This window comes from Phoenix dactylifera, chromosome 12 (genome assembly GCF_051530095.1).
Source record: "Phoenix dactylifera cultivar Ajwa chromosome 12, Ajwa_hap1_PhDact_Kaust_v1.1, whole genome shotgun sequence".
NCBI classification, from domain to species: Eukaryota; Viridiplantae; Streptophyta; class Magnoliopsida; order Arecales; family Arecaceae; genus Phoenix; species Phoenix dactylifera.
This window is the reverse complement of record NC_143201.1, coordinates 24,952,095-24,963,716: the sequence shown is the minus strand read 5'-3', so window position 1 is coordinate 24,963,716 and position 11,622 is coordinate 24,952,095. Positions and strand designations below refer to the sequence as shown.

Below are 11,622 nucleotides of genomic sequence, written 5' to 3'. Positions count from 1 at the left end.
AGAAATGCACTACAACTTCACAATGCCTGCTAAAACATTATGTACTACATACATCTTACACTCTCGATACCAAGGTCTGCTGTGCCGGAATCGGAGCCTAGACCGGTTGTCCGGCAGCATGGGTCGGTACGCTCCTGTACCGTTCCATACCCGGCCCATACCGATACAATACAGGAGGTGGGGGAGAGGGAGAATGTGAGAGAGGAAAAGAGAGAGAAGGGGGGAAAAGGGAGGGAGGGAGGAGGGTGGCGGAGACCGACGGAGGAGGCGCTCCGCCTCCGGCTCCCTTATTTTGTTCGAAACAGGGGTCCCAGAGGAGGCCCCTTTTTAATTTCGCACTTTTTAAGTGAAGTTAGTCTCCTCCGCCTCCTCCGCGTGGCTCGCCGGCCAGCCTCCACCTCCCTCCCTCTCTCTCCCTCCCCACTCGCTCTCTCTTTTTTCCTCTTTTCTTCTCCTTCTCTCCCTCCATCGATGGTTTTTCATTTCGGTTGCCGGAATCGTCTGGGTCTGTCGTTGGTACGGCTCGGTACGCCCCGAACCGTCCAGTTTGAGACAGTTCCGCTGACCATGCTCGATACAAAATAATATAACTACTCTGTGAAGCAGCATACTTAGAGACTTGACCTAGAGAAGTAAAAAAAGACTACCATGGAAAAATAAACAACTGAAGAGCCAAATCAACTTGGTTTGGCTGCACTCCAATACACAGCTTGGAATTGATTTTGGTATTTATATTACTTAGTGTAAGCCAGATACCTATTGGCAAATGCTGCCATAAGAGTTCCAGAGTCATTAAATTAATTATCCACACATGCAAAAACAGAAACACAATGTCAATATTATTGTTATAAGAATTATTATCATGGTTTTGTTCAAGTACATTTACAAATAATGGCCATCATACATGTGTCGCAACCATTAGCAAGATCATAGCAGCAGTTATTCTATCGGAAAAAAATAGCCATCATAACAATTATTACACTGTCATTGTTTCAAAATTTGAATACAAAATTTTGAAATCTAAAAAAAAGTATTCAGATTCATTGCACTTGTGCCACTGCTATAGGTTGTTGTATGCAGTTAGAATGGCTATAAATTGTTGTTCTAACATAATAAACAACATCGGTAGATTTTTAAAATTTTTGTCTTCAAAATGGTCCTATTATAATAGTCCAAAACATAGCTCAGAGCAAGGTATGCCATCTCTATACCAGGCCCTATACCGATGCCATCTTGTTACTGTGTCAGTACATCAGATATGGAGGCTGGTTCGGCATACTAAGTATCGATACACTCCCGTACTGCATGTCGGTACCGAACCGGTACAGCACGGTATCCCTTACTGCCCTATTTGGTACCTATATACCACTTAGTTTGGTACCCCTGTACCGTCCGGTTCGGTATGATATGGCATACTTTTGTTTGGAGCCTATGACAAGGCCACTACACATAAAAAAAAAGAAACTCTAGATCTTCCTTACAAGTAAACCTTAATCAGACAACTGAACAGCCAACTCATCTATAAAATCTGTTTCCATCATTAGAGGAGGGGCGAAGTCGGCAAAGATCCAGCCCAAGCTGCCTCACAGAAATCGTGACTAATAAGCGAAAATATTGGACCAAGAAATTAGTAATTATGTGCTTATGCCACCATATCCAATAACATCCATGCCAGTGTAAATGAAATGGCATGGAGAAATCTTTTTAAACTACATGATATAAGACAAAAGTGTAGGGGAAAACTATTTTAACACATAAGTAGAAGTATAGAACTTTTCTGGAGAAGTGCAGGAAGAAAAATTACTTTAAAGCCAAATGAATCAACAACAAAGTAAAAAAAATGTTGGTACCATACCGTTTTCCAGCCATCAGGATCCAAGCAGGCAGTGATTTTCGTGTTAATGCCGGGTAAAGGACCTGGTTCACGAGTAATTTTTCCCCCATACAGTTTTATTGCTTCTGCAGTTTTATAAACATCATCCGTGCCTATTGCAATCTGACAGGGTATGAAGTGTTAATTGCCATAGAATGTAATCAGAGAAAAATGCACAGTAAAAATTAACATATGATGGATACTGTAACCATAAAGAAAAAATTTGTGATAGGAGTCACAAAAATGGCATCACCGAGTTATCAACTGTAAATGCACGTCACATGTGAAAAATAAAAATTACCTGTGCATAGGCATTTCCTTTGTTATATTTTTTAACCCCATAGTTGTAGGTCAACTCCAGCACTGCATTTTTATCCTCAGGACCATATCCCATCATTGCTATGGTACACTGAAAATAGATACAAGCAAATATAAATCAAAAAGGTTGAAATGAACCATGGCTACTAGGTAAGAGAAATAATTATGCGCTAATAAACAAATATATTGAGGAACACAGAGATAAAAAAAATTAAGAAACATAAAAGAGAAGATAAAAGGATGATATTGACACAAAATAGATGGTCAGAGTTGGTACATCACATAAAACAACCTACATAGCAGTTTAGGCTCAAAATGAAGTTATCAGGATATCAACAAATTCAAAAATGTGGATTAACAGTGGATATGGTTTCAGTCAATGATGGTTAGATCTATGAAAGAAGAGTATGTTATTGATGTCGGTGAATAAGGCTCCTAGAAATTTGGACAATGTATAGAAAGCTGAAGATTAAGGCATTAATATCAGTTGTAATAAAGAATACAAAAATGAAATGGTATAATGTGTATAATGAACCCAGATTTGGCCTTGGAAGATGAAGCATGCATGCATGCTCACACATGCATCCATCTACCACCATGCACCAAAGGGAAAGAAAAGGCATACACAACTTCCATTACAATCAAGATTTTAGATACTAGTGTGACAGTGGGGCATCCTCCCATTCTGAGTCTCGAGATGGGGCACCATCCAAGTGTCAGGACAGGATGAGTCAAGAAATGGACTGGGACGTGAGTCACAGAATATCGATTGTCTTGTGTGTTGGTACGTGGGTATCTCATTCCACAGAGAAACTAGGATGAAGCCATCCCACCGTATTTAGAACCTTGACTACAATCAACTAGATTAATCAATCATTTATATGGCTGAAAATTAGTTGTTAATATGATTGGCTATGCATAATTTGCAGAATTTTATATGGATAATCCATGCAAATTAGATTGATCTGTAATTTATATAGCTGACATACATGTATAAGAAGATGATATGATGAATATTGACTTACCTTGTACTCGGGACTGTCTCGTTTGCATAGAAGCTCCATACCAAATGCCTGTTTTAAAGTGAGAGTTGATTTAGAACTTGACAAACTCAGTCAACAACACTTGATGACAAATGGCAAACATATCTATACAAAATAACCTCAATTCCTCACACAGAACTCACCTTCTCATAGAAGTTAATGGCACGATCAAAATCTCCTACATGAAGCATTACTTGACACAAGGGTTCTGGTGTAGGGCCCCTTTCCAAAAGCTGGAACTTATAGCCATCAGGATCTTCAATAAAGGCAATCACAGTTTTGACCCCATTTACAGGACCAGGTTCCCTGGTCACCTTTCCTCCCTTGGCTTTTATAAGATCCACTGTCTTGGTAACCTGTTATAAAAGATTAAGCAAATACTCACATTATGATGACATATTCTTGTGAATATGACAATATCTACATAAAAAGATCAAATACTTGAAAACCTACGGATATGATATTATTTGATTTCATTTTGAAAGAGTTTTTATTTTCCAAAGAGCATATTGAATGACTTGTTTTAGCCTATCCCTCCAGTAAAAATGAAAATCTTTAACAATATAGTAATTTCCATATTCGAGATTCTTGCCTTTCAATAAAGCACATATAAAAAAGCAGATTAACTGGAATACTTTAATAATTTAATTAGTGTATTTTCATCTTGCATATAGTAATTGCATGGATGAATCTTTAGTTTATAAGTTAAAGCTACTGACATGGTATAACAAACATGTTTTGGTTATTGTTATAAGCACCAGAAGGCATAGCTACGATGTATTTGTACTGTTTAGATGAACAAAAGCTGGACTTTTGATGTTCAAAACCTGCTGAATTTTTATTTATGAAATCTATGATAGAACTACATCATTCTTTTCACATGTATATTCTAGTTCTTTTCATAGATTTGCATATCTTTTCCCCCAAGTTTTCAGTGCAGTACAACATGATATCTGATGAGCATTTAGACACTGAAGAAAACAAGCATGACACAATATAGTACATTAATGTTTAAGTAAACATGGATTTCAACTGGTATAGACTAACAGAAAATCTAAATCAAGGGAAATATGAATTTTATGGTGGGAATCTGTTCATCAAAGTTCGACCTTTGATTTGCCATTGCATTTGATCTCATATCCAATGGCATTGAAACAACTCCTTTTTTTTGGCAATTGGGAAGGAGGATTGACGTCCTTGCACCTCAGGGAATATTATTCAAAGGAAGACAAATTTACAACAAGAAAGTAAAGTACAGAGAAAGAAAGAAAGAAGACAGAAAAAGTGCAGAAACAAACGTTAACCAAGAGATGGCCATCAGAGAAGAAAGACAGTGACAATCGAGTAAGCATGGGCTTTCTTTGAGCAACAGAGGGTTCCCCAAGACAAGAAATCAGAAAGGGCGTTACGAAGAACTTGTATGATGGTGCCATTCTTCTGCAGAAACACTATAGTTCCTCTTGCAAACATTTCAACAGATTGGAACAATTAGTTGGTCCCAACCACATCTGGTGGGCTCCTTGATTCGCTTGGCTCTCCCCGTCAACGACAAGGACAAAAGGGTGGGAAGGTGGCCCTTGATACCTAAGAATGTCTTGGCAGCGAAACAAACACTCCTGCTAAAAACACAAAGAAGGAAGAGGTGGGAGCTAGTTTCATTTGTTGCTCCACAGAGAGCACAAGTACAAGAAACTATCCAGCCTTTCTTCCTCAACACCTCGGTGGTATGGATGTGGTTCTTGACAGCAAACCACATGAAAATTTTAGTTTGTTCAAGTACAATAGAACTTCAAAGACCTTTTTTAGAAAGGACAGAGGACATCGCAGGAGTTAAATTGATAAAAGGACTTGATGGATAAGGTTTGGTCCACTGTTAACTTCCAGTCATTGGAAAAACTCCATGCACCTATTTAAGTATCCCGACGAAATTAACTTAGAAGACTTTTTAAAGCAACAAAGAACAAAATATAACTTAAAAACTTTATTTGGCATCAGTTGTCTGACATCTACTAAACCCTTATGAGTTTGAAGTTATATGATCCATAGGACGGCTCCCTGATATATAACAGAATTTTCTCATTAAAATGTTTGATTTTTAAATCAATTTGTCTATAGTCTTCTAATTTCAGTTCTAGGGAACTCATTAGATGGGCATCCATATATGTCGAAGGATTCACATTTTCTAGACCTCGAAGAGGGGGATTCAAGGATTTGGCTACATTTATACACATCCATAAGCAGAAGTGCTTACATTTTTTGCAAAATTGCAAGTGCAATAATAAATAATATGCAACTACATAGTTCATGCCATGGTAAATATGTACATAAAACATGACAAACTGATTGAAATATTTCTAGATCGTATCTCTATCTAGTCTGACCCTCAAACCCTTTTACAAGTCTGAAGGTGTTATTTCGGCCAAATGAACCTAGCATAACATCATGATGCGACTCATAGATGAGGCTTTAGCATAGCAACACTTCAAGAGTACTGAAAAGTAGCCCACGAAACAAAAGTGATTCTGGATAATACATATAGCCATGGGATATTTGCCTGTTGGATAGAATAGTGATCCCTATGGGAGCTAAACATGAGGTTAAATCAAGGTTCCAAGCAAGCAGACTTGTCAACTCAAGCTTCATATCAAGGTTTACCATAGCGGTCAGTACCGTACCATACCAATCGTACTGTACTAGCACCGAACCAATATGCAATCTCGTACCGTACCAACATTCGGTATACCTTGTTGTCTCGTACCATACCGTGTACCGACACTGTAATAGGATAGTACCGGTATGAGGCTTAGTACTGAGACAGCGAACCTTGCTTCATATGTCTTTATTTAATATCCAGCCTTATGCCCAAAAACAAATATGTACTTCTAAAAGAATACAAACAACTTGGCATGGTGCTTCAAGCTGTATCTGGAATTAAGATAAATCAAAACGTTGTAGTTAAAATTCAATGTGAACTATTTTCCAATCAACATATGCTTTTCAATCCGCTATGAGCATATGTTTTACTTTTCTAATGATTAAAGCCTTTCATCCCAATGTGAAAGGCTTCTTTCTTGCATTTTGTTGTCCTTTCTTTTCTGATGTTCTGGTTTTTGCAATTGAAGTTTTTTGGTTGCAAAGTCATTTTGTTCTAGGATCATATATTAGAAAACAATATAACAGACTGATCATTTTACCTTTCTTTTTCTGTTATAATTTTCAGATTGTAAGGGTATCTAGAAGGCATTCATATTGATTCTCAAATGGCTAGAATAAAGCTGAAACAACGGGTCACATGATAGGGTTTGTTTCCCTGAGTTTTGCAAGTCAATAGGAAAAGGTTGATGCATACAGGTAACTATTGATATTTTGGCATAAATAGAAAACAGCCCTGTGTAAAGATCAAACTAATCATCTTCAGTGTTTCAGCATCATATTCTACATAACTAAACATCTGTGAGTTTATACATATATGTTGACAAATAAGGAAGCTCTTTTAGCAACATGGTTTTCTCAGGTGTATGTGAAGCTTCAAGGAATGGGCAAAGATTACAATTAGGGATTTTAAATACTGCCAAAGCTGCAATATGTTCCCTTATCAGCAACCATGTATGATAGCATCTAGATCAATCTCCAATAGGCAATAGCCAAACTGAACTCAAGTAATGGTATCAGACAAATAAGTCCAAGTTGAGAAAAGTAAGGAAATGATAGATGATGGCTTGAAAATGTGCACATATGTCTTCGTCTTCATGAGCTTAAAAGGAAACTAACATGGTACTTTCTCTTGCTTTTGTGCCAAAACGTACATTAACCAAGGTTCTCTAGTTGATGAAATTTCTAAAATCTCCAGAATTATTTAGCCTTCATTGACACTCCTATAGGTTTGGCTGCAATATATAATGATTTCTTATTAATATTTCTATTTTGTGAATTATTATAGTTGTGAGCTGCTGCAAAATATTGCATTTTTATGTACATGCATTGTTTTAGATGTGTTGTAGTCCTATCATACATACGAGGGCCACAGCTTGCATTTTACAGGTCATCAAACACTAGTTCCAGAAGTTTTGTGGTGTCAATACTTGGAAACATTGTTATATGGATCACTATGAAAAGTTTAAATTCATAAAGTGAACAGATGATGTACCCTGCAGGATTGCATGGACATGGGCAAGATAGTGAAAGATTCAGACACGTATCCAAGCATCTGATTAGGCAAGAAGGAAAGAAAAGATACCAGGAGAGATAGCAGGCAAAATGATTGTTTAAATTATCTTAAATTTGAAAATATTGCATACTTAGAGTTAGGTTTGGGCCATTCAAAGTTGTTGACTAGACCCAGGTCATTACTGTCTATTGAGCTGGGCCCAGGTCAATTTTCATTTTATTATAGCTTAAGGATTTCTATAGGTATTTATGTATGACTTGATGACTAAGTAAAAGGTTACCCTATATTAGGTGTTTTTACGCAAAAGAGTATGGGCAACATTTTGATGCCCTCTTTGATTTACTTCACTTCCCTTCCTCCTTTCTTTTTGGGAGGACACAGGAGATGCCTTGCAACGGCAGTGGACTGCAGAGACTATAATCAGAGATAGCAGCAGCGGTCGATTGTCATATCACGATAATAGCAGACTTCATGGCATGTTGATGTTCCCATGGCAAGTACTTCACCTTCTCACTCCCTCATGGCATCATGTTGCAGCGGGCTACAGGCCATGGTGGTGTTTCTGTGATAGTATCTCAGCTCCTCACTCCCTCCTTGCTATCTATCCCTCCTTCGTTTCTCTCTCACCTCTTCACCTTTTTAATGCCAATCCACTATCCTTCTTTCTCCCTACTCTCTCTCCCCTATTGACACATGTTGACATGTCATTTTGGATCTAAACTAACAAGTCTTAGTTAAAATTGCCTTCAAATCACATCAAAATGAGCACATAGGTACTTTGTTAGACGCAGCCATCAAACTATTATTATAGCATTGCCAATCAACAACCGCCAATGTCTCTAATCCACATAATAAGAGTGTGAACCAGAATCTCCTGGTCAGCTCAAAATCAATTTCAAATCTACCAATAATCATCAGAGTTGATTAAGCTACATAATTTCAGAGTTGTTCTTGCCTGTCTTTTTTATTATTGGTCAGCTCCAACAAAAGGCATTCAACACCTAAGACTGGTATCTACCGATCCTTCTGGTCCTGCTTCATCATCTCCTTGGGCATTCAAAGTTCATAATCCTATTGTCCACTATCATGAACTGGGTTTACCTCCCAAGCCAACCCAATTATTTATTATGTTGAGTCCAATCAGGACCAAGGTCTCCTCTATCTCACCCCCCCCCCCCCCCCCCTTCTTGGTGTGCAAGTTTTCTGTTTCCTTCATATTTTTCTTCATGTTCCCTAAATTTATTTCCCCTCAACTCCTTTGACTTCTGAACTTTTAAGTGTTCAAGACTTGCTTCTTGGACATATCCCCCAAATGTGTCTCCTCAATCACTATCCTCCATTTCTTCATTGTCTTCCAACATTTTCCTTTTGGAGTCTTAGAGTTCTCTTGTTTTGTCTCTCAACAACTAGTCTATCAAGCAGCACATAATACATACTTCTTTTCAGGCAAGTTGTAGTACACACACACTTTCAAGTTTCAGGAATCCATCAGATAGTTATCAATGATTTAACACTTCTAGGCTTAAGGGATGCATCAGACATTTCATTATATCATAAGTGTGTTATAATGTTCAAAACACACGATATTTGTACAAGTATTGTACTCATACTCTAGGACAAGACCATGGCCATTCAAGTTTCAAGTATCTACCAGATAGTTATTAGTGATTAACATTTCTAGTTGTATGTATAGGATCATTGTATACATTAGATTTCTTTCGAGCCATTCAAGTCAATTCCATAAATTTCCATAGTCATACAATTAGTTAGTAAGGCAAGAAAAGTCGGTCACACATGCTATAATTTTAATTTGCAACAAAGAGTTATTATATAGTTATTTGGATGCACTTCATTCTCTAGTTGATATAGTGTATAAAAAAATTGATATATACCGAGTTCTTTGCAAACAAGATTTTTTTCTGAAAAAAAAAGCCCACTTTTAATAAGCACAGGGACATATAATATCAAGGCATCAGTAGTAACATAATCAGTAAGGCACCAATAGATTACCCGTAAGCACAAAAACTAATATAAAACAAAAATCTGATAGTACATAATGATTTTTTATGTGAATCTCCATTCAACCATTTAAAGAGAAATGAATATAACAGAAGTACAAGGTTATATGCAAACACAATGCATGCATAAAACCCAGACACATGATTAAAGTATACTAATTTATGGGAGCAGAACCTTACATCCTCAACTGCAATACCAAAGTGACCAAAACCAGTTCCAATTTCATACTTGTCAACCCCATAGTCTGCCAATATTCATAACAAACAAAATTTCATCAGAAACCGCAACAATGTATAAGAATATTGTATCTCAACATCTTTCAAAAAGTATTGCACTAAACCGAGTGAAATGGAAGAAAAGGATTCATGTAGCGGACCTCAACTAGATTGGGATTAAGGCTTAGTTGAGTTGAATTCAGTTGAGTTTAAACCACATGGATATAAAAACATGCAGAATCAAAAGAATAGAAAGCCAACAATTAATGAACTATTAAGAGTACAAAGCAAAGATAACTATGACATAACAAGAAATATCTAAAGGGATAATTAACACTTTAAAGTGTCATGACATCAAGAAGATATAATGTAGGTATCTTACTATAAGTGAGTTCAACAACAAAATGTGAGTCTTCAGGCCCATATCCAAGGAAAGCATTTGTGTATCTTTCCTCAGGAATGTCACGCTTTCGCAGCAACTTCATTCCTAAGCATTCTGTGTAGAACCTACACCGATTGGACAAAGAAAAATTTAGAGGAAGCCATGTGCCTATAAATTAAAGACAAGATCTTCATGGTAGAGGAGAGATAGAATCCAGGAAAAAAGATACTTTATTGTCTTGTCCAAGTCCCCAACATGATAAACAACATGTAGAAGCCTCCGCTTGTCCTTTTTCACCCACTCTAAGGCCTCTTCTTGACTAATGGTGGTGCTTGCTTGTGTCGTGGTATTTCCAGCAGCACTGGCCTCTATACCATTCGCTTTTCTTATCAACCTAAAAGGTTTTATTCCAAACAACTGCTCATGATGCATAGCTGTATGATCACACCCAAAAAGTCAACAGCTCAGGGACCAGAAAAGAAGAATATCTAAAAAGACCCAGATTCCCTTCTTCTTTAACTTGCCATTAATCAAAACCAATGAAATAAATACATAAATAAATAAACATATACAGATATACATAGCACATGACTTCCAGTATGTAACAAAAACTAATACTGGGTGCAGGTATTAGCAATAAGTTACAATATCAGTCCTAGTGTTTCAGATGAATTTTGAGATTGACTCCGACTTACTATAAAAAGATTTTGTCGACTGGATTGTATCTACGAACTTCCATTCAGTTCAGTAAGCAGGTCCAACAAAGTCGCTTTGAATCACAGAAGCTGCACTACTTTTTGAATAACCATAGGGCTCGCTCCAAAGAAATTGCCCATCAAAAAAAAAAATCAAAAAGAAACCACAGGTCGAGCTATCTCCAATCTTCACTGATGATTTCTTGCATAACCCGTATATATTAATACCAAAAGACGTAACTTTGAGAAGAAAAAGGGCGAGATGGATGATCAAATCAGAAGTTCCTGTTTAATAATCAGTTACGGAGAGCATATCTGCATCTTAGAAAAACGCTCAAAACACTGGAAAAAAAAAACCTTACGATAATGTGAACTCAGTCTCATCAAATCCCGACTAAGTCAAAAGAACCAAAACATAGCTCATGTATCCGACCGAGAATTGTAAAGGACAAAAAGTCGAAATCCTTCAAGAATCCGTGAGGAAGGTTAGAGATGATGAGAAAGAGAATAAGGTGGCCAGTTGGACAAAAGAATCCCGGCGGGACGGAGAGCTCACCGCTGCCAAGATGGAAGAGAGCGAGGGGGCGGCAAGGGGCGAAGGGGATATCGAGGCACGCGAGCTGGACGGCGGAGGAGAAGGGCGAACGGGGGCGGAGGGCGGCGAGTTGGAGGGAGGAGGAGGCGGCGGCCATCGGGAGGATCCTCATCATCGGCCGGGAGACCGGCTCTTTGGTTTCGCTGGGTCGCGCTTCGAGTTTCTCGTCGGTGCTGGAATCCCTCGCTTTCTCTATCCGAGCTATCTGAGGTGTCACGTGAGCAGCGCGGTAGAGATCGATAAGAGATTCTCCAAACCAAAACCACGAAAACGAAAGCCCCCTCGACCGAGATAAAAATTTAGTTGCCTCAGAT

The 11,622-nt window shown here is 37.9% G+C and overlaps 2 protein-coding genes across 6 annotated transcripts in view; one reads left to right on the top strand and one right to left on the bottom strand.

Moving 5' to 3' along the window:
• The window catches only part of LOC103716984 (casein kinase 1-like protein 4), a 26,048-nt gene extending 18,340 nt beyond the window's left edge, over positions 1-7,708 (top strand). The window contains exon 22 of the mRNA XM_089926639.1: positions 6,455-7,708. The gene's annotated coding sequence lies outside the window, so the exon portion shown is untranslated. The remainder of the gene's footprint in view (positions 1-6,454) is intronic.
• The window catches only part of LOC103717934 (putative lactoylglutathione lyase, chloroplastic), a 14,678-nt gene extending 3,056 nt beyond the window's left edge, over positions 1-11,622 (bottom strand). For 3 of the 5 annotated variants that reach the window (XR_005513388.3, XR_005513387.3, XM_008806552.6), the window contains exons 1-8: positions 11,270-11,569; positions 10,248-10,452; positions 10,019-10,143; positions 9,601-9,665; positions 3,378-3,590; positions 3,217-3,264; positions 2,175-2,282; positions 1,856-1,996 (exon numbers count right to left, since the gene is read on the bottom strand). Coding sequence is in view for 2 of the 5 variants with exons in the window: in XM_008806552.6 (XP_008804774.4) it covers positions 1,856-1,996; positions 2,175-2,282; positions 3,217-3,264; positions 3,378-3,590; positions 9,601-9,665; positions 10,019-10,143; positions 10,248-10,452; positions 11,270-11,423 (1,059 nt within the window). In the remaining 3 variants the exon portion in view is untranslated. Of the gene's footprint in view, positions 1-1,855; positions 1,997-2,174; positions 2,283-3,216; positions 3,265-3,377; positions 3,591-9,600; positions 9,666-10,018; positions 10,144-10,247; positions 10,453-10,713 lie in introns of all 5 variants that reach the window. The other 2 variants (XR_015972333.2, XM_088709286.2) reach the window with 2 other exon arrangements.